General features: G+C 47.5%; 1 protein-coding gene across 1 annotated transcript; it reads left to right on the top strand.

The window, feature by feature from the left end:
• The first annotated feature begins 20,693 nt into the window (after positions 1–20,693).
• LOC123347353 (olfactory receptor 14A16-like) lies at positions 20,694–21,650 on the top strand. The gene has a single exon (XM_044984766.1). It carries the CDS (start codon positions 20,694–20,696, stop codon positions 21,648–21,650), a length of 957 nt encoding a protein of 318 aa, XP_044840701.1.
• The last annotated feature ends 1,251 nt before the right edge of the window (positions 21,651–22,901 follow it).

Here is a 22,901-nt window from a genome sequence, read left to right as displayed (position 1 = left end):
AATTAGCTATACAGGAAAATGACCTTTACGCCAATGTAGCCATGTTCACATTATGGCTTTTGCCGGTATCGAAATATCACAGAAGTAACCACAACCCATAAATGACACTGCTATGATGGCAACTGTTTCTAGTGTAGGCCTAGCCAGCCTATGTGTTCCTTTGCAAGGTTACATTATATATGTATATTTCTGAGACTTTGCTTTGAGTGTGTGTTTCCTAGTGAATAATGTTGCATGAATGTGTCTGTTTTAGTCTGTGTACGTTATTTGGTGTGTAGATAAATGTGTATGTGAGTTTTGACATTCCTCTGTGTGTCCTTCAGAATGTACATACTTAGCAGCTTTGGCAATAGCCAATACTTGGCACTTCACCACAAGTCAGAAAACACCTCGCCCAGTGCTGGGGATGAGATATAATTTTCCCCTTAGACCACAATTTTCAGAAGAATTCACTTCTCACTCAGGCACCAAATTAAGTGGCCAGATTCTGAAAAGGTTCCAGTAGACTAGGGGCTGAGGAGAGCTGTCCAGGAAGTGATTTTTTTCTCCTCAAATTTTTTCTTGGAATCATTTTGAGTTTTCATATATAAATATAAAAAAAACCAAAGAATAAAAATTCCTGAACATTTTCTATGAGAATTGATTTTTTTCCGGAGAAACTGTCAATGACATTTGGGTGTCTACATCTCTTCAACTCTTAAAAATCCAAGTCTTGGTGACTGGGCGGTGACAGGGGAACTGGGACACACCAAGGTTGTGTAGCTGGTTTAAACTCACACTCACAGCCTGTGTCAGCCGTCGGAACAGAACCTAGATGTCCTGTTTTAAGATGAGACTAACAAATTAAAGGGAGCTAGGTGCTGACATACCATTGAATTTCCTTGACAGTTGAGTTTCTTACTGCTTTAAGCCCCACTGAGAATACCACTCGACTTCACCCTTTGAATACTGCCCAGGGATGAATTTTATCTGATAGTGAAATCAGCCTCATGATCTCCTCTAACTGAGGGAACAATCATAACTCAACCCCAGAGCTGATCACAAAAACAAGTCCCATTAGTCATTGTTTAACCTATTTAAAGTGTTTATATGAAACACCATGACTGCAGTATCTGAACCAGGAGGGCTAAAAACATTGCCTCAAAACTTTTCCCAACAGAAAATTGCAGGGTTGACAAAATAAAAAAAAAATCAGAGAAAGTGTCTATTGTCCTTTTACATTTTCCAATTTTAATTGCAAATAAATAATGACTATCCTCCCAAATTCAATAGCTAGTGGGAATGAATGACTCTGTAACCATTAGAAGTTACACTCTTGTAATGAATCAAATGGGGTAAAGAGCTAAGAAATTGCAGACCAATTTTGAACTTTTTTCTCAACTTCCGCTCAGATTCACATGCAAAGAATATGGATTTGAAATTGTGACAGGCCAGCTGGTGTAAATCAGCTGTAGCATTATTGAAATCAAAGGCTAGATCCCCAGTTGATGAAAATCTACCAAAGCGCCTTTGTAGGGCCAGATCCTCTGTTGGCATAAATAGGCTTAGCTACTCTGAAGTCAATTTACATTAGCTCAGGGCCTGGCCCTTAGTTTTTAGTCTTTGCCTTTGGGTACCTCTTAGGGCAAAACCTGCAGCTGGTCTGTGTGATCTGACTAGGGCTCATGGAGCTGAGGCTAGGGGGCTGTTTTACTGTGGTGTAGATGTTTGGGCTCTGGCTGGACCCTGGATTCTAGGATCCTGTGTGGTGGGAGGGTCCCAGGGCTCAGGCTGCAGTCCAAGGCTGAATGTCTACACCACAATTAACAGCCCCTGAGCTCTGTGAGCTGGAGTCAGCTGGCATGGGCCAGTTGCAGGTTTCTAATTACAATGTGGACGTACCCTTAGTGACCAACTTCAAGCAGCCAGGGCAGCCTGAGCTGTGGGTTCCTCTGGTGGCTGCATCCCAAGAGCTGCTGATGCAATGCAGGTGAAAACAACAAAATCTCTGCTCATCCAGAGTTAAATATGTGGAAGTAATGAAGGAACAGGCTATTCCAGACCAGCTGGGGCTCTGGTGCCACTGGGCTCTGAGCTATTCTAGATCACATGTCTCTGCTACAAATACACATTTTATTCTGCAAACACCTGGGGACATCCTGGGGCCTAAGCTCAGCCTTATTTCTAGCCAAGGGTCCTTCCAGGGAAGCTGCCACCATGTGAGATCCAGGGCAGGTGCTGTTCCCCCTCTGTGGGGTTAAGCTCAGCTGGGGCAGGTGATTTGCTCTAGAGGTGAGATTAGAGCTGGGCTCACAGCCCAAGAGACTGGATTCAGCTATTTAGCAACAGAGCAGGGACATCTTGTAGTGACCCCGTCAGAAGCCTGCACAAGCCAGTGTCAGCTCTAGAGCTGCCTGCAGGGAATACATCACATCTCTCTATGTGAGACAGAGGAATGTATATCTATCATTCTCCACAGAGATAGAAAGATAGTCATGTACCTTTCTTTGCTATTTTTCTCACTGTCTCTGATACTATGGGATAGTATTAAAATGGAAAACAGTCAATGATGGTTCTGAAGGAGATTAGAGAGATACAATATCAGATAGGAAACAGTCAGTATGAAAGTTTTAGAGTTCACTTAAATAGCTGAAAGCTAAGAAATAAAAATGATGACACAAGATGACAAAGTGTCAGGTTTAATTTTTAAAGCAAATTTTACTTAACATTTTCTACTGATGCCCAGGCAAATTTCCGTCTATGCAGAGCCCTTCCCTTCTGAGGTGACACTGAACACACGATGATAAGTAACACACAGACTGAAACCATGTTAATGTCAGCCTTAGCCTTTCCCTGTTCCCGCGGCCGGAGCCCCTCAACCCCGCAGTCCTGCTCTCCCAGCCGGAATTCCGTAGCCCCGCTGTCCGTGCCAAAGCCCCGCAAACCTGTAGCCCCGCTCTCCCGGCCGGAGCAACGCAACCCCGCATCCCCGTTCCCCCGGCTGGAGCCCCATTCTCCCGGACAGAGCCCGCAGGCCCCGCTACCCCGGCTAGAGCCCTGCAACCCAGAGCCTCACTCTCCCGGCCGGAGCCCCACAAACCCGCGGTCCTGCTACCCCGGTGGCAGTGCGGCACGTCCCGAGGCCCCGCTACACCGACCAGAGCCCCGCAACCCCGTGACCCCGTTCTATCGGCCGGAGCCCGGAGGCCCCGCTACCCCAGCCAGAGCCCCTCAACCCCGTAGCCCCGCTCTCCTGATCAGAGTCCCGCAACCCCTCAACCCCGAAGACCCGCTGTCCTGGCTGGAGCAACACAACCCCGCATTCCCACTCCCCCGGCTGGAGCCCTGAAAACCCGCAGCCCGCTTTCCTGGCCGGAGCCCGGAGGCTGCGCTACGCCGGCTAGAGCCCCGCAACGGGGTAGCCCCACTCTCCTGGCCAGAGCCCCGCAACCCTGTAGCCCCGCTCTCCCTGCCGGAGCCCCGCAACCCCACGGTCCCGCTCTCCCTGCCGGAGCCCGTAGGCCCCGCTGCCCATTCTAGAGCCCCACAGCCTGCTCTCCCGGCCGCAGCCCCGCAACCCCGTGGTCTAGCTCCCCCAGATGGAGCCCCGCAACCTCGCTGCCCCGCTCTCCCGGCTGGAACCCGAAACCCAGCGGTACACCCGGCCGGAGCCACTCAACCCCGCAGCCCCGCTGTACAGGCCGCGGTCCCGCTTCCCCGGCTGGAGCACTGCAACCCGGTGGTCCTGCTCCCCCGGCCAGGAGCCCCGAAAACCCCCGGCACCGATATCCCGGCCAGAGCCCCGCAACCCAGCGGTCCCGCTCTCCCGACCAGAGCCCAGAGGCCCCGCTAACCAGGCTAGAGCCCCGCAGCCCTGCTCTCCCGGCTGGAGCCCTGCAACCCCGCGGTCCCGCTAGCTCGGTGGCAGCGCGGCAGGTCCCGCAACCCCGCTACCCTGACCAGAGCCCCGCAACCCTGCAGCCCAGCTCTCCCGGCCAGAGCTCCGCAACCCCGCAGCTCCGGTACCTCGGCCGGAGCCCCGCAACCCCGCATTCCCGCTCCTTCAGCCGGAGACCCGCCACCCCGCATTCCCGATCCTTCGGCCAGAACCCCGCAACCCCACAGCTCTGCTCTCCCAGCTGGAGCCCGGAGGCCCAGCTACCCCAGCCAAAGCCCCTCAAACCCGTAGCCCCGCTCTCCCGGCCGGAGCCCTGCAACCCAGCGGCCCCACTCGCCCGGCCGAGCGCGGCAAGTCCCGAGGCCCCGCTACCCCATCCAGAGCCACGCAACCTCACTCTCTCTGCCGGAGCCGCGTGGCCCCGCTACCCCTGCCCGAGCCCCGCAACCCCGCGGCTGCGATACCCCGGCCTGAGTCCCGCAACGTCGCAGCCCCGCTCCTTCGGCCGGAGCCCCGCAACCCCGCGGTCCCACTCTCCCGACCGGAGCCCGGAGGCCCCGCTACCCAGGCAAGCGCCCCGCAGCCCCGCTCTCCCGGCCAGAGCAATGCAACCCTGCATCCCCGCTCCCCCGTCTGGAGCCCCGCAAACCCACAGCCCCGCTCACCCGCCCGGAGCCCCGCAACCCCGCCTTCCCGCTACCCCGGTGGCAGCGCGGCAGGTCCCGCGACCCCGCTACACCGACCAGAGCCCTGCAACTCTGTGACCCTGCTCTCCCGGCAGGAGCCCTGAGGTCCCGCTACCCCCGCCAGAGCCCCTCAACCCCGCAGCCCCGCTCTCCCGGCTGAAGACCCGCAACCCAGCGGTCCCACTCCCCCGACCGAGTGCACAAGTCCCGCGGCCTCGCTAGCCCGGCCAGAGCCCCGCAACCTGGCTCTCTCTGCCGGAGCCGCGTGGCCTCGCTACCCCTGCCCGAGCCTCGCAACCCCTCAGCCCCGCTTTCCCGGCCGGATGCCCGCAACCCCGCGGTCCCGCTCCCCCGGCTAGATCCCCGCAACCCCGCAGCCCCGATCTCCCATCCGGAGCCCCGCAACCCCGCGCTCCCGGCCAGAGCCTGGAGGCCCCGCTACCCAGGCTAGAGCCCCGCAGCCCCGGTGCCCAGCTCTCCCGGCTGGAGCCCTGCAACCCCGCAGCACTGCTCTCCCGGCCGGAGCCCCACAACCCCGCAGCACTGCTTTGCCGGCTGGATCCCCGAAACCCCGCGGTCCCGCTCCCCCGGCCAGAGCCACGCAACCCCGCATCCCCGCTCCTTTGGCCGGAGCTCCGCAATCCCGCGGTCCCAGTCCCCTGGCCCGAGGGTGGCAAGTGCGGCTGGCCCGCTCCCGCAGCCGGAGCCCCGCAACCCCGCGGCCACGCGACCCTGCTACGATCGCATGAGCGCGGAAATCCGAAGTGTCGCCTGCAGAGTACATGCCCCACGAATCCAGCCCTGCATTGGCTAAAGCCAGCCCTGGGGCCGGGAGGAGGTTTAAATCCCTGATCCCGGTTCGGGCTTCTTTGTAGGAACAATGAGTTCACAGCCAGCTGGTGAGTGAAAGGACCCTGCTCTAACTCGCTGCAGACTGTCCCTAGGCACCCTGCTGACATGCAGTAAAGGTTGGTTACAGCACTTTGATCCAGTGCTCTTTGAAACAGGACAAGATCAGCAGGGTCATATGGACAGTTAACCCACTGGCTAGTGCAGTGTAGATTCACATCCCATCTTGCCACAAAATAAATGTTCATGTAGATAAGCCCATAGTCCTTTACATCCCAGCCAAGCCTGCCCAAGGATGGGAGCAGGGAGTGCCCATTTGTGGGTTGGATCCCTGGCTGCTAGAGAGACCCAGCAACTCAGGAAATCCAACAAATAGGCATGGAAATGGCCCCTGGATAATACAGTGATTGATTGACAGATAATGACCCATGATTCCTCAGTTCTGGAGGATCAAAGGCATCACAAGCTGGGAAAAATTCCACAGAAACTGTCACGGTAAGTTTGCTATTTCAGTTACATATGATACAGTTTTAACATATAGCACAAATTTAAGAATACATATACATATATATATATATATATATATATATATATATATATGAATAACAAGTGAGGCTTCTTAAGACTTTTGCTATCAATCCTCTCAAGCATACTGAGCCTGATAGATTTTTTTTAAGCAGAAAAACAATTGATTTTTCAAGAAGTCCCCAAAATCCCCAAATTGTGGGGTTTTGGCAACCAACAACCAAACCTATTCAGCCACAAATGGCTGAAAACTGAACATTTTCAATGGTCACTCCTCCCAAAAAAAAGGAGTTTTATTTTTTCTGTGTATCTAGAAAAAAACAGAAATCCTACTTTTGCTTTGCATATCTAGATCTATAGATATGCAAAAATAGGATATATATGCAAAAATAGATATAGATATAATTGTATATACATACACACAGAGGGGGTAACTGAGACTTATTTGGAAAAGTTGTTGGCTTGAAAACTTGATTTTGCTTTCAAATGAATGTAAAGAGAAAATTTCTGGCCACCTCACCCCACATTGGAAACATAGCATTAAGTTCGGTTGAGGAACACTAATATTGTCCAATGACGCCATAATTTCAAAACCATTCATTTTATTGCAGCCATTTTCATTTTGATTTCACAGGGAAGCTGCAGAATGGCAAAGCTGAGTAGCAGCAAAGCTAAGAGCCCACAGAATATGTTCTATACACACTAGCACTTTTACAGTCAAGGTCAGCGTTGAACCAGGCAGCTAAAGTTTGACCCTGCCTGGGGACATACAAGGGGTAATGGGTCTAGAATCCTGATCTCCTGGTGTACCTTCATAGCCACTGTACAGCACTGCCACCAGCGGAGTACAAAATGCTGTAAGTGAGTGCACAGAACATACACATGGTAAGACATAGACTATTCCCCACAGAGCTTCCAGACCTAGTGGACCAGGCAGAAAAAGGGAGGTAGGGGAAACAGAGACACAAGGAGGGGAAGTGACTGGCCCAAGCTCACACAGCCAGTCAGTTTAAGATTCAAGAAAAGGATCTAAAATGTCTTGTAGCATCAATAGCTCTTCTCCTTCCCTGGTGTTTATTCCTTGCTGTATTCACAGAGGGCTTCAACGTTTCCAGGCTAAACAAGCTGAACTCTTTTAGCCACCTCTTGTAAAACAGGCTCCCCATTGCCGCAATAGGACAACTGTCATTTGTAGGTGTCATTAGTTTGGGATGTAATTTTATTCCATTTTTATGCTGCATTGTATTGAGCCCCATCTTGAACCAGATCCTCAGATGGTGGGAATGGCCAACGCTCCATTGACTGTAAGAAAACTAGGGCAATTAACACTCATGTGATAATGCACCTGACAAGTGAGCTGATTGTCAGAGGTCAGGAGCACTTTGATCCTAACCCTTGTCCTTCCCTCCACAGAGGCAGCACACAATGAACTGAGAAAGAAAATGTCCAACCGCACCACCGTGACCAAGTTCTGTCTCCTGGGATTCTCTAAAACAAATGTCAACAAATATAAAACCCCAAACTCTTCTTTCCCAGGCAGAGCTTTTTCCCCCAAAAGGAGAGGAACCAAAGGTTCCATGAAGTCCATTAGAGACCTTACTAAGGCTATTGATTTTGTGTGCAAGGTGCTTAGGTAGCATGATGATGGGTGGCACTATAAAACCCTAAAATAGATAGATAGATAGATAGATAGATAGATAGATAGATAGATAGATAGATAGATAGATATATGCCAATTTTTCTTTCATGATTCTCTCTGTCTAGTTGTGTCAGATCATGCAATATCAACAGAGGTGAAGCTGTTTATGGGAATGTGTCAATTTCCTCAAAACATTCAATGGAAACCAGGTGTAGGAGAAGGAGAAAGCTCTTACACAGGCTCCATGTTTCAGGCTAAGGCCTAAATAAAAGTCATGCCCTGCTGATGTAAAGCCAAGTTAGCAAGAGTCAGGCTCTGAGCAAAAATCAGGCCTTGTTACAAAGCAGAGGCCTGCTTGCAGAGTCACTGTCTGGTACGGGAACTTGGCAAGAATAGGGCTAGTGCTGCAAAAACAGAAACACTCCAAAGAAGTGCTGGGCACAGTTCACACGCCCCAGAAGGGCAGAATCAGTACACCCCGATACCAGGCATGATATAAACACACTCCCTAAAGGTAATACAGGGACACACCAAGCCCTCCTAAGGATAAGGTCAGGATGACAGGGTGATGGATAGAGAAGTTTTGATCGAACCAATAGGTACAAGGTAAAGGGTGGTAACTAAATACATCAGAGGGGCAATATGTAACTTGTTTGTATCAGTGTATAGAAGAGGGGTCACAGAGATGGTGTCTTTGTCTGGCTGAGGGGGGAGAAGAAGGCCCATTGTAATGGGCATACATGTTTTAGTATCCTTGTACAATCTATGGGGTGCTATTATTGTTCTTCATTGACAATAATCCTGGCCGAGTGCCTTGGCCTCTGAACTGAGTCTGTGGTCTTCTTGGGCAGTTTGAGCAGAGCCTGCCGTACTGGCTAAATGCCCAGAGCCAATGCAGCACGCAGAGAGAAGGAAAAACCCCAATGGCCCCCTCCCTCAGGGAGTCCCCTGGGAAGGTAGATCAGCACTGTATAATTGTTAACACTGTTGCAAGCATCGCAAAGGATTTTGGGGAGGGTCAAAGGTGTGTGAGTGGAGAGTGGAAGTTTCCTTTGAAGAGTCCGAGAGGCCGAGGGGGGGAGAAAGAAGAAGAGTAGAGAACAGGTTAACTCGACACTGCAGCTAGCAAGCTCAGTCTGAATATAAGAAGTTGACTCCATCCCAAGGCCATCTGCTACCTGCCAAGACAGAAGGGGGAAGTCCACCCTCCGCCCTCCCGGACTAGCCGTGGGAAGGAGAGTTGTTGAAAGAATTGCAGGGGCCTGGGAAAGGAGCGCGATGGCAAAGGCCAACCAGGAACAAACAGAACTGTCTCACGGCCCTGAAGCTGATGGATTTTGGGGAAAGCTGAGAAAGCCGTGGAAGGCTGGTTTGAACAGGTACACAGAGCATGGAGAACAAAGGTTTCTGAAGGAGACGCCCCCCCAAAAGAACCCAGGACTTAAAAACCCTCCTGAGAGCTGAGGCAAATCGGAGAACACAATAGATTCTTGGATGACCTGGGCCCAGGACAGCACTCTCATTCACCTTTCCCCCCCTTCTCCTTCTCTTCTTCTTATGTTACACCCAGGCTTGGCCAGCTTTGGGTTGGGCATATGTGAATATGAAAGTGGCTTAGCACATGGGGCATTAATGTTTTCTTCCTTCCTCTGAGTGACGTGGAAGCATTTCCAGCACTCTCCACTGTTATTTTATTATTTTATCAATAAAGCTTTAAAAATTTAGACACTTGGTGTGTGCTTTGTCATCTCCTCCAGAAAAGATCCTGTGGCCCCAGCCAGATCAACTGTGGGCCCCGGGCAGATTAGTAATGAAAATCTGTCACAAGAACACAGAAACAGCCAACAACTGACAACACCAGACAGGAAGTCATGCCATCTGGCTGGCCAGTGCGTCTCCCCCTGGGGTCCTGTCACTCCAGCTGCCAGCCAACCTGCTCCACAACTGCCTGGCTGCCTGGCTGCCAGGCTCACAAATCCTCAGCAGTCCACCTCACAGGGCACTTGGTAGGTGGACTTTGCCAGGCAGCTGCCTCCCCAGACTAAAGGGGAGAACGCGTGACTGCCCCATGTTTATCCCCAGCCCCATGACCCCTCCTGCCCCCTGCACCCATCCCATGGCCACAGCACTCTCCCCATCCCATTTTAATTGTGGGAGGATGAGGGAGGGAAGGCTTCTGCCAATGACAGCCTCGTTGGGACACTCGCTTTCACATACACACGCACACACTCACCTCACCAGGGAGAGCAGCGAAATGTTCCGGAGGGAGGCACGGGGAGAGAAGGACAGAGCCCCTCTCCTTCCCCGCCCCTGGCAGGCCAATCTCGGGTGGCACTTGACCCCCTTATCTCCCTTACGCATCGCCTCTGGCAGGATGGAATTTCTGGAGAAAGAGCCAACAGAGCTAACAGCCCAAGTGGTCAGGGCTTGGGCTGCTCTGAATTAGGGAAAACAGGCCCCCACCTGTTGGCTACAGAGTCACTATCTTTGTCCCAATGAGGAGTTAATTATGTAGACAAAGTGGAATGGTTCCAACAAGAAAAGTGGGGGGAAAGCCCAAGACTTTTTCCATCCTGATGTTTAAGACACTTGTCTGGAAGGAGGGAGAGCCAGGTTCAAGCCCCTGCTTCTGACATCTAGAGAAAGGTCCCTGCTGGGGAGGCTATAGGCATGTTTCTGGTGAGTGGGGGAAGACTGCATGGCTGCTTCCAGGGGTTCCATATGTTCTATTGAAAAAATTAAGACTTTAGACCCTTGGGCTAATCATCTGGCCACGCAAGCTTAGGGCGAGCAATGAAAAATAAAATAACAAGGGGCTTTTAGAAATCTTTCTGAATGAAGGCTGGGATATTTGAAAAGGTCTCCAGGATCTAGGTGGGTCACACACATTGTTCAGTCAATGGGAGTTGGGCACCTGATTCTTTTAAGCCACTCTGACAACCCCTGTCACAGATCACAGCCTAGAGTAAGAATCCACTGTATTGTTCCAGACTCTGAAGCACCCACATTCCCTTTGTTCCCACTCTAATTGCACAAGCTGCAGGTCACTCCACTGGGCCAACCCTGTTCCTGGTGCCTTTCCATGAAAATCAATGGATATGAACCTAGGATAACTTTGGCCCATCCTGATAATATGTTTTCCAATAATTCCTCTGCTAATTCCCAGTGGGGATAATCACAGCTCTGCACTCCTCATGGGGATTTCCTAGGGGATTCTCCTCTCAGTCTGATTGCTTTGGTTGCTATCAGTACCTGAATCTTCGGGCTGATATGTCCCTTGAACACCATTCACAAGCTTAATGCTGTGACAAGGCCTGAGACTAGATTGTGCCCCAATAAGGAATCATTAGAAAGCAGGACAATCCCTGGCCTTAGCCCCCACTGGACGTATGAAAGGACATGATGTCTCAGTTCATATCCCATTTCTGTGTAACTGTTACAGACATCTCAGCAGGAAAGGATAGGTTGGCTTGGGAGATAAGAGTTGAAGCAATTGCTTTCATCTCTAATCCAACTGTCCCAACCCAACCCCACTGAGCAGTGGTCAGATCCACAAAAGGATTTAGGTACCTAAGTCCAAAATTTACATCCTCAAAACCTCTGCTCAACTGCTGCCTAACCCTGTAAGTGCCCATGGTTCCCTGGATAAAGACAATTACATTCTCATGCTGCATGGGTTTGCAAATGGTGACATAGTGGCCATATAAACCCAAGGTTTGTTCTATTAGGTTCTTTTTGCAAATCACAGGCTTAATATTTCTGAAATTCAGGAGAATCCCAGGCCTTGGAAGTTAAAAAGGTAGAGACAGAGCCAGGATTGCAAAAGGACTTAGGCACCTAACTGTTCTAATAGGTGCCCAGTGGGATTTACAATTCACTTAAGAAGACTAGGTGCCTAACTGCTATAGAAAATGAACAGGACTTAGCCACCTAGCTCACATAGGAGCTTTGATAAATCACACTAAGTGCCTGTCTCCATCTTTAGGTGCCTAAATGACTGTAAACACAGAAGCTGGGCTGGAATCAGAAACACTGCAGGAGATCCTGAGACTTGTGCTATGCATGGGTCAGACTAGAAGATCACAATAGTCCCTTTTGGCATGGAAATTGATGAATCTGTTAGTATGTAGGCCTGTTAGCCTGAGATAGAATTTTGGGTTTTGTTTGACTTTTGATACTTTTATATCCTTACTAATATGTGTGAACAAAGACACTGTGTGTTGCATTTCCCACAACCAGATGAGGCTTACAGTACAAGGAGAAAAGATAAGAGATATGGATAAAGTGTTCCTGGGCATGGTGGGAGTGTAATATACGAGCATACTCTGGAAGGCTGCCTGTCTCCTCTCTCAAGCCAAGGTCAAGAAACCAATTAGGAGGGGCAAGGAAGGATGTGGGGGAGAATAAGAGACACTAAAAGCCAAAGAAATGCCTGTTCCTGACCAAAACACAACCTCACTCCTTACCCCTCCTGTGAGATACAAAAAAGGTGGTACTAATGCCCCCACACTCAAGACCCTCCAAAATGAAACATGACCATAGATTGTAAGAGGTGGGACTGAGGGTGTGCACTGCAGGTATATTTAGGCCTGCTAAAAAGGACAGGACCAGGAACATGGGGACAAAGGCTCTGTGGCGTCACAGCCATGGACATGCTTGCTTGAAACTGACCTCAATAAACACTGGTCTTCTGCTTTCTGTCTGCATGACAAGAATCAGGGGAAGGGGTGAAAGGAAATCCCCCAGCAGAATCAATTAATTTTTGCCTCTGGACCTCTGCTTCTGAGCTGTGTAGGGCTCCAGAGAGTGACTCTCACAAGCCCTTCTGAAATAGACACAGAAAAATCCCACATCATAGGTCCTTTAATTCCAGCAAAGCTCAAAGCCATCTACACACAGCTGGTCTACAGAGAGAAACAAGTTTGGCACTAGTTCTGACAGTTCAGTCTTGGAGTCCGTGCTGGCACTTTGGGAACTATAGCAGCATAGTCAAGGTTCCATAGATGTGCCAGAATAACCTTGTAGCATAGACACAACCAATAGTGAGGGTTAATAGGAAAATCACCTAGCTGAGCAATGGCAGCTAGATTGAAGTATTCTTCCATCGACCTTACTATGTGTACACCTGGCCTTAGCTTGTCATAGCTCCATCACCCAGACCTTTTCACATTCCTGAGTGATGTTGATCTAAATTTTAAGTGTAGATCAGACATAGGTGTAATATAGCTATATAGGGCATGTCTGGAGCACTAGATGCCTATATAAAACTCCAGTTGCCCTAACAACTAACTAATAATATACTAAAACCTCTGAAACATTAAAATAATCATTCAGTAGGAACTCAAGCCATCTGGATATCTACAGAAACTCTTTTCCCTCTTCATCATTGTTGGAAGCAAAACTTTAACTCTCTCAGAACACCCCACCAAAGAGATGATGACACTGATATCTCCAGTATATGAAAAAAAACCCACCTTATATCCCCATCTACTCAAAATACCCCACACTTTCAAAGCCCTCCCCCCAAAAAAAACCCCACCTGGAACAAAGAAACAAATCAACCAACCAACCAATGAAACAAAACAAAGAAATCAGAGATAATCAAGGAAGGAAACAAAGCCCCTCATGTCCTAGGTGGAATTCCACCCCCCACACACACACACACTCCAAAAGAGATTCCAGGAAGTCCAACATGATTTAGCTTTGGCTACTGGTTTTATCTGCCAGGCACTCTGATAGCCTGATGGAAGCATAAAACTGATTAGATAGATAGATTCATTCTGATTTTCTTTGCACTGCTATAATTCTACAGTAACTCCAATAACTTGAGTGCTGTTGGTGTAGATTTTACCACTACATAAACAACTGATTGCATGCTGTGTTTTCATGGAAGAAGACATTGTCATCAGTTGACTATATCTTAGAATATCAGGGTTGGAAAGGACCTCAGAAGATCATCTAGTCCAACCCCCCTGCTTAAAGCAGGGCCAATATCCATTTTTTGCCCCAGATCCCTAAATGGCCCTCTAAGGGCTGAACTCACAGCTCTGGGTTTAGCAAGCCAATGCTCAAACCACAGAGCTATCCCTCCCCCACCGCTTTGTTGAAACACAGCATGAAAACTTGTTCGAGGGAGAAAGACAGCTGTTTTATTCCTGGTGAATAACCTCCACCTAGTCGCTTTACTCAGGGCAGCTTTGGTGTCTTTGTTCCTCAGGCTATAGATTATCAGATTTACCATTGGAGGCACCACAGAACAGAGAACACCCACCACAAGATCCAGTTCTGATGCTGAGCTGGAGGAGGGTTTCAGGTAGGCAAAGGCAGCAGGGAAACAGAAGGAGATGACAAACATAAGAACGGCCGTACCGGGTCAGACCAAAGGTCCATCTAGCCCAATATCTGTCTACCGACAGTGGCCAATGCCAGGTGCCCCAGAGGGAGTGAACCTAACAGGCAATGATCAAGTGATCTCTCTCCTGCCATCCATCTCCATCCTCTGACGAACAGAGTCTAGGGACACCATTCTTACCCATCCTAGCTAATAGCCATTTATGGACTTAGCCATCATGAATTTATCCAATCCCCTTTTAAACATTGTTATAGTCCTAGCCTTCACAACCTCCTCAGGTAAGGAATTCCACAAGTTGACTGTGTGCTGCGTTTTAAACCTGCTGCCTATTAATTTCATTTGGTGACCCCAAGTTCGTGTATTATGGGAATAAGTAAATAACTTTTCCTTATCCACTTTCTCAACATCACTCATGATTTTTTAAATGAGGTGAGAAAGGCAAGTGAGGAAGGTGTTATGCTGGCCCTTCTCAGAGGGGATTCTCAGCATCATAGTGAAGAGCTGAACATACAACACAATTATTAAAGCAAAGCAGATTAGAAATAGGGATACACTAAAGAAAATAGCCCCAGTTTTACTAAGGTCTGAGTCAGAGTAGGCAAGCTTGAGTGGGGGATTTCACAGAAGAACTGGTGCATGGCATTGGAGTGGCAGAAGGATAATCTGAGGATGTTCCCAGTGTGCACTGAAGCATAGACAATATCAGTAATCCAGGCACTGGCTGCCATTTAAACATAAACTCTCCTATACATCACTCACTGATGTCCCTCCAAAATGAAACATGACCATAGATTGTAAGAGGTGGGACTGAGGGTGTGCACTGCAGGTATATTTAGGCCTGCTAAAAAGGACAGGACCAGGAACATGGGGACAAAGGCTCTGTGGCGTCACAGCCATGGACATGCTTGCTTGAAACTGACCTCAATAAACACTGGTGCAGTGGTTGGCAGATGGCAACATATCAGTCATATGCCATGATGGTGAATAAGGACATATTGGTCACAGTGAAGAAGCCAAAGAGAAAGAATTGGGCCACACATCCAGAATAAGAAATCAACCTGGTGTTCAGTAGAGAATTGACCATGGACTTGGGGACAGTGACAGAAATGGATCCGAGGTCTAGAATGGACAAATTCACCAGGAAAAAGTACATGGGGGTGTGAAGGCTGCAGTTAAAGGCTACAATGGTGATTATAAGAAGATTCCCTGTCAAGGGTGTCCGATACATCACCAGAAACATGACAAAGTGGTTCAGCTGGACATTTTCCTTCTCAGTACATTGTGTGCTGCCTTTGGAGGGCATTATCACACGAGTGTAAATTGATAATCAATAATTGGTAAACATTTCAACTCTGATTATATACTTAGCAAGAGGGCTTTTCTTGTGTTCAGATTAGTTTACTTGTAACAAACCTCGGAAAAGTCAAATTTGAATGGATGTATTGATTATCAGTTAGTAAGGATAGCACACACAGAGGGAGGCATATAGTTACCAAGAACTGGGGAAGAACTTCTCCATAGTTCTCTGCAGATGGGCTCTACCACCTCCTCATTTTTCAGGGCAGTTATAGCTTTGTTACCCTCATTGTGTATCATTCTGCTCCTTATCTATTTTCTCTTTTTGGAACACACTTCTTATCTGAGGCTATTTCCAAGGTTCCCTGCTCCACTGGAACTTTCCAACTCTCTCGACATCTGTTGGTGAGTCACTAAGTATGCCCTTCTCAGAGACATGTTGATTCATTTCACATCTAATTCCACTCTCTGGCAATCTGGTTCAAAATATGTTTGATAATATGCAGTATAAATATGGAACAAATTACAACCCCAACCCAACATTCTTAGGAACAATAGTTGTTCTATTGTGATGATAGGGAGCCTATTTTGTGAGAGGAGACTAAAAGAGTTAAGTTTGTTTAGCCTAGCAAAACACAGGCTGAGGCAGGATATGGTCGCTCTCCATAAATACTTCAGAGGGACAAACACCATGGAAGGCGAAGGGCTATTGAAGCTAAAGGACAATGTTGGCAGAAGAACAAATGGGGAGAAACTGCCTGTGGGTAAATTCAGGCTGGAGATGAGAAGAGGATTTGCACCCATCAGAGGAGGGAGGGTCCAGAACAGCTTCCCAATAAGAGCAATGGGTCAAACAACCTAAGTAGTTTCAAGATGGAGCTTGATAACTTTATTGCCAGGTTTTGTATGATAGAGTTGCCAGTGATATCAGGGGACTGGATCTGATGGCTCGGGTCATGTCTAGTTGTATGTTCTTATGCTAAACGGCAGGCTCACAACTTGGCTAGGAAACTGAAATTCTAAACCACTGGTACAGACTGATTCCCTCTTGCCATTGAAACAGGACATGGGCGCGCCCAACAGCCGAAGTGGAAGCTTGTCTGTGATGATTCCACCCAATGTCACGTTGATGGCCTGCTGCTCGGCTGCACACTGATTTATGGCACCTTCCGCTGCACTTCACTATCACTGAAATAATGGTCTGGTGCCATCCCTCTACTACTGCTGTGTTGTATTGTTTCCCTCTGTGCTGAGCGGGTCAGTGGTCCTCAGGAGACTTGGGTTCTATTCTTGGCTCTGCCACTGAGCTGCTGTGTGAACTTGGGCTAATCACTTCCCTTCCCCATGCCTCTGTTTCCCCTCCCTCCATCCCATTTCTCCACCGTATCTAGGAGGACTGTGAGCCCTTTGGGGGATGGGCTGTGTCTGATTATGCATATGCGCCATCTTCAGCATTTGTGCTCAGCTAACAGCAGTGCTCTACACAGGATATAGTGTTAGACTAAAGAGCTTAGTTCTAGTTCTGTTAACCCCTTATTTGTCCTTGGGCAGGATACAGTTAGACAGAAATTGTCTGCTTGGTTCAAATCTGTCCCTGACTGTAAAGGTGCCAGCATGTATAGAACATATTCCGTGGGCTCTCGGCTTTGGTGCTTTGCAGTTTTGCCATCCTGCACCTTCCCTGAGAAGCTGAAATTAAAATGGATGCAATAGCATGAATGGGCTTGAAATTATATTATTGGACAATATTAGTGATCCCCAACCTTGTGGAAAGCTAAGCTTCCAATTAGGGGTGATCAGAAAGGTTCTGATTAAGCTGTTTTTAAAGGAAAATTGGGGTTTTGATTACATTTCCAGGTAAAGTCTCAGCTATCCTTCCCCTCCCCCAGCGCTCTGTGTGTGTGTGTGTGTGTGTGTGTGTGAGAAAAATTGAAAACACATTTTGGGGGACATTATGGCTGAAATTTACATTTTCATATGACCCACATTTGGGGTCCTTTAAGCTAGGTGTTTCTGAGATATAAGCCATGAAAAAGGTTTCTAAGTGGTGGTGTGTTTTTTTTTTTTGGAGGGGGTGGTATTTTTGGTTTTGGTTTTTCGTTTTGGGGGTTTTTTTGTGCAGAGCTAAAGGTCAAATAATTGATGTGATGCAGTTCAAAATGCTCTCGATCTGTTGCCTTTTACAAAAGGTAGTTCATAACCTCCATAAAAATCTTTGGGGAGACCAAATTGAGAATGGTATTTGAGAAAATGTACATTTTTAGTGTGCATGCACCAGTGCAGAAAAATGGCTAGAAAGTTTCCATTCCCAGCAGTTTATATTCTTTAAAGCTCGACTCTTGTAGGTGTTCTAAAATCTGCTTTGCTCTGAAGTTTGGTGAGCCACTTGCAGGCATGGGGTAGCTTTAGTGATTTCTCTGCAGGTATCCTGTGTTTCTCCTCCCCCCCGCAAAAAAACCTTTCCTTCTGCTGTCTTGCATTGTTAAACTGAGCGGTACTAAGGACTGGATGAATCACAGAACATGTTGAAATGGATACCTGTGAACTCACTTTTCAATTAACATAACTAAGGGAAAATTAATCACAAGTCCCCACCCACAGCAAAAGAAGTTTTGGACTTAGTGACAGGTAGTTCCTAAATTTGTGAAGCCTGGGTGACAACTTTATTTTAGAGAGAAGGCCATAGAAAGAGAGGGTGCTGGTCTTCAGAGGAAACTGCTGGAGCTTCCGTCTCCACCACCATCCTATCCACCTTCACACACATAAAGGGCTTTCAAAAGGTCCCCCCAATCCCAAATAAATGAAGCAAACTCTGACAGGCCAGAACCTCAGCTGGTGTAAATATACCTATCTCATAGAACTGGAAGGTCATCAAGTCCAGCCCCCTGCCTTCGCTAGCAGGACCAAGTACTGATTTTGCCCCAGATCTCAAAGTGGCCCCCTAAGGATTGAATTCACAACGCTGGGTTTAGTAGGTTAATGCTCAACGCACTGAGCTATCCCTTCTGCAGAGCCTAATTGAAATCAAAGGGCCAGGTCATCAATTGCATAAATAGCCCTAGCTACTCTGAAATCAATTACACTATATCAATTTACACTATCTCAGGACCTGGTCCTAAGTTATTAGTCTTTGCCTCTGGATACCTCTTAGTAACCAACTTCAAACACCCAGGGCAGTCTGAGCTGTGGGTTCTTTTGGTGGCTGCATGCCAAAGGCTGCTGATGCAGTGGAGGACAAAAAATTCTCTTCTCCCCCAGTGGTAATCATGTGGAGTTAATGAAGGAACAGGCTGTTGCAGGCCAGATGGGGCTCTGGTGCCGCTAGGCTCTTAGCTATTATAGGTCATATTTCTCTGATGTATATATATATATATATATATATATATGTATTTGATTTGTCAAATACCTTAGCCAAACCTGCCTTGTTTTTAGCCAAGGGTCCTTCTGGGGATGCTGCCATTGTGCGTGATCCAGGGCAGGTCGTGTTCCCCCTTGTGGAGTTAGGTTCAGTTAGGGCACGTTGTCAGGGTGGCTTGTTCAGAGGTCACATCAGAGCTGGGCTTACAGCCCTGGAGACCAGATTCAGCTATTTAGCCCCTGAGCAGGGACATACTGGGATGTAGCCACCTCTGGATGCTGCACAAGCTGGTATCAGCTCTAGAGTTGGGAGGTGCTTTCAGCTCTGATCCCATTTAGTCCATCACCTCTCAGCCAAGCCTGCCCAAGAAGGGGAGCAGGGAGTGCGCATTTGTGGAGTGAGTCCCTGGCTGCTAGGAACTACAGAGAGACCCAGCAACTCAGGAGAACCAGTGACAGAACATGGAAACTGCTGCTGGATAATGAAGTGATGGCTCCATGAGAGAGATAAGGTGATAGACTGCTGTGCATGGAAATATATAGATACATAGTGGCCAATAGTTTCTAGTACTGGAGGATCAAATGAATCGCAATTTGGGAAAAAATTGTCCAAAGACCATCACAGTAAGTTTGTTATTTCAACTAAATATGTTAGACTATTAATGTACAGGGCAAATTTAAAAACATAAGTGTGAACTGCAATTGAAACTCTTTACAATGTTTGCTGTCAGTTCAATCAAACAAATGGAGCTGGTCGGATTTATTTATTTTATTAGAAAATGTTGACTTTTCATAGAAATCCATAAAATCCCTAAATGTTGGGGTTTCGGCAAAAGAGAACCAAACATTTTGTGCTGAAAACTGAAAAATTCCAACCAAAATCCCCCACAAAGAAAAAAAATCAGTTTTTGATAGATAGATAGATAGATAGATAGATAGATAGATAGATAGATAGATAGATAGATGAGACCTTGCATAAAAATTGGTTTAATTGAAAACCCAATTTTTCTTTAAAAAGAGTTAAAGCAGAACATTATTGACCAGGGTAGGAAGTACTAATATTGTCCAATGATACCATAACTTCAAATGCTGTCATTCTGTTACATCCATTTTTATTTCTGTTTCAAAGACATAACTGCAGGATGGCAGAACTAAATAAACAGCAGAGCTGACACCCAGGGAATATGGGCTGTACCTAACAGACATACTAGCAGCTTGAAACTCAAAGTCCATGTTGAATCAGGCAGTCGTAGCCTGTCTACCTGGACCCTGCCCAAGGACATGGAAGGCACATCCACAGTGCAGCTCGGAGTGAGTTTCCCAACACAGCTAGGCAAACTTCACCAGCTCTGTGTTAAACGTAGCAGAGTAGATGAGGGCAGCAGAGGCAGCAGCTCAGTCTCGCCACTTCAGCGGAAACCCGGCTGGAATCTGAGGCTTCGTAGTCAGCTGATGCCCATGCTACCTGTGGCATTTAGGACGCACAGCAATTTTATCCTATTTCCCTAGAATGTGAGAACTGGGCTGTCTTGGAGTTCTAGTACTTTTGTTTTGTGCCCAAGTTTTTCCTCTGTTGTTTTACAGAGTTGAGGGGCCATATTTACTCGATCTGTGGGTTTGGGTTGTAATTTATTCCAGTCTTTAATGCCTTTGATCAAGTGACGCCTTGGGCCTCATCCTCAGATGGTGGAAAGTGATGCAGCCCCATGGCTTGTAAGGGCATTACACCAATTGACGCTAGTGGGATAATACACCTGGGTTATGGTCTGATTGCATGCAGTAGTTGTAGCTGTGTTGGTCCCAGTTTATTAGAGAGCCAAGGTGGGTGAGGTAGTCTGTGTGGCTTGAAAGTTTGTCTCTCTCACCCACAGAAGTTGGTACACTAACAGATATTACGTCACCCTCCTTGTCTCACCAGTGCTCTGATTGTCAGAGGTGACGAGCACTCACTGCTCCTAGTCAGTTGAAGTGACAAGCGCTGTGCACCTTTGACATTCAGATCATGGGGTATTACTCGGAAGGAAATAAGGGTAATTCCCTCTGTCGCTCTAATCTTGACTGTTGCCCTTCTCCTTCCCTCCACAGCCATCACACAATGTGCCGAGGAAGAAAATGTTCAACCGAACCACTGTGACCGAGTTCCTTCTCCTGGCATTTTCTGATGTTAGGGAGCTGCAAATTTTGCACTTTGTGGTGTTTCTAATGATTTATCTGGCAGGCCTGCTGGGGAATCTTCTCATCATCATAGCCATAGCCTTCGACCACCATCTTCACACTCCTTTGTACTTCTTCCTGGTCAATCTGGCCATCCTAGACCTCGGCTCCATCTCTGTCACCATCCCCAAACCCATGTCCAATTCCCTCATGAACACCAGGGTGATTTCTTACTCTGGATGTGTCACCCAAGTCTTTCTCTTCATGTTCCTTGGTTCAGCTGATCTCGGCATCCTGACTGTCATGGCGTATGATCGATATGTCGCCATCTGCCAACCACTGCACTACGAGAGAGTGATGAACAGGAGAGCGTGTGTCCAAATGGCAGCCAGTGCCTGGATCAGTGGTATTCTTTACTCTGCTCTGCACACTGGGAACACATTTGTAATATCCTTCTGTGGAGGTAACAGAGTGGATCAGTTCTTCTGCGACATCCCCCAGCTACTCAAGCTTGCCTGCTCTGATTCAGACCTCAATGAAAGTGGGGTTATTGCCTTCAGTGCATGCTTAGTCTTAAGCTGCTTTGTTTTAATAATTGTGTCATATGTTCAGATCTTCAAAACTGTGCTGAGAATCCCCTCTGAGCAGGGCCGGCATAAAGCCTTCTCCACCTGCCTGCCTCACATTACAGTTGTCTCTTTGTTTATTTTCTCTGGCATCTTTGCCTACCTGAAACCCAACTCCAGTTCAACATCACGTCTGGATCTTGTGGTGGATGTTTTCTATTCCGTGGTGCCTCCAGTGATGAATCCGATCATCTACAGCATGAGGAACAAGGAGATCAAATCTGCCCTGAGGAAATTGATTAGACAGAGGTTATTCATGATCAATAAAATGTTCATCTTTCTCCTTTGATTTTAATTTCCTTCTGTGCTTCCAGGGGTGCTGAAACAAGTTTTATAGTGGGGGTGCTGAGAGCCATTGAACCAAACTTTATAAACCCTGCATATTATAGAAACTACTTCAAGCCAAGGGGTGCTGCAGCACCCCTCACACCCTTAGTTCCACCGCCCATGTGTGTTTCTTTATAAATAAATGAACTGATGACATTTTTGTCTCCATGAGGACATGATTTGCCATCTCTTTTTACACAAATGGGAATTTGCATGGGGAAAAATGAAAACACCACTCGAGTCAGTGGAGCTACCATAAATTTATACCAGTGTGAATAATATCAGCATCTATTTGTCTGTCTGTCTGTTTATCTATCACAGGATTGTATACTGCCACCCATCATCATGCTATCTGAGCACCTTCTATATAAAATCGGCAGCCATATCAAAGTCCTTAGTGGACTTCATGGAGTCCCTGACTCTTCTTTTTGGGGGTACAAAATTGGATTGCAGTATCAGTGCAATCGCTGTTGGTTTTTTGCTTCTGTCTCTGATTTTTAGTTTATATTTTTTTTACCTAATCGGTAGGTGGGTTTATTTCTTTCATTGTTCCATTGTTTTTAAGGTGGGACTGACTGGGGAGATGGTAAGTGTTCATTGAGACAGCATTGTTAATGGTTTGTTACCTATTGGGGGTGCCCCTACTTCACCTCTTGATGGGGTTTTCTGTGCGAGTTGCAAATTTTCTTTCTACAATGATAAAGGTGTGACAAGTGTCTGCATGGTTGCTATTGAAATAATTACATGAATACAGCTGGGGTATTACTGTGTTATTAATGATGTGTTAGGGAACCAAGAGCCTTAGGTAGACATCTTTTTAATTATTGTATTTAAATAAATAAATCCATGCTGTGTCCTTCGTGCTATGGTGGGAGAGGGTTGTTTGTTTGTTTGTTTGTTTGTTTAAGAGGAAGCTGTGGGGTATTTCTACGCATATCCTCCAGGAGGCTCCCTACTCCCTGAAATTGTTCTACTCTTTATCTCTGGATCAGAGATCACAGCTGGGGATCCCTGGCTTGAATGGGAGCTTCAGCTCTCCACTCTGCAGCCTGGATTCCCCAAGAACCCTGGCTCAAGACAGGGCTCTGAGGGCTTCCAGATTCCATGCCATGGAGATGGGAGCCTGGAATCTCAGTGACCACAGCTCTGGGCTAACCTTGCCATGCAGACTGTCCTGGGCCAGGAACCTAAAATCTTCCATATTCCCAGGCCA

Source organism: Mauremys mutica, chromosome 13 (genome assembly GCF_020497125.1).
Source record: "Mauremys mutica isolate MM-2020 ecotype Southern chromosome 13, ASM2049712v1, whole genome shotgun sequence".
In the NCBI taxonomy this organism is placed as follows: Eukaryota; Metazoa; Chordata; order Testudines; family Geoemydidae; genus Mauremys; species Mauremys mutica.
Note: the sequence above shows the minus strand (reverse complement) of the source record. Positions and strands in the feature narration are given on the sequence as shown.

Excerpts from the sequence above, each read along its gene's own strand:
- LOC123347353 (XM_044984766.1), top strand. The coding sequence starts at position 20,694 with ATGTTCAACCGAACCACTGTGACCGAGTTCCTTCTCCTGGCATTTTCT.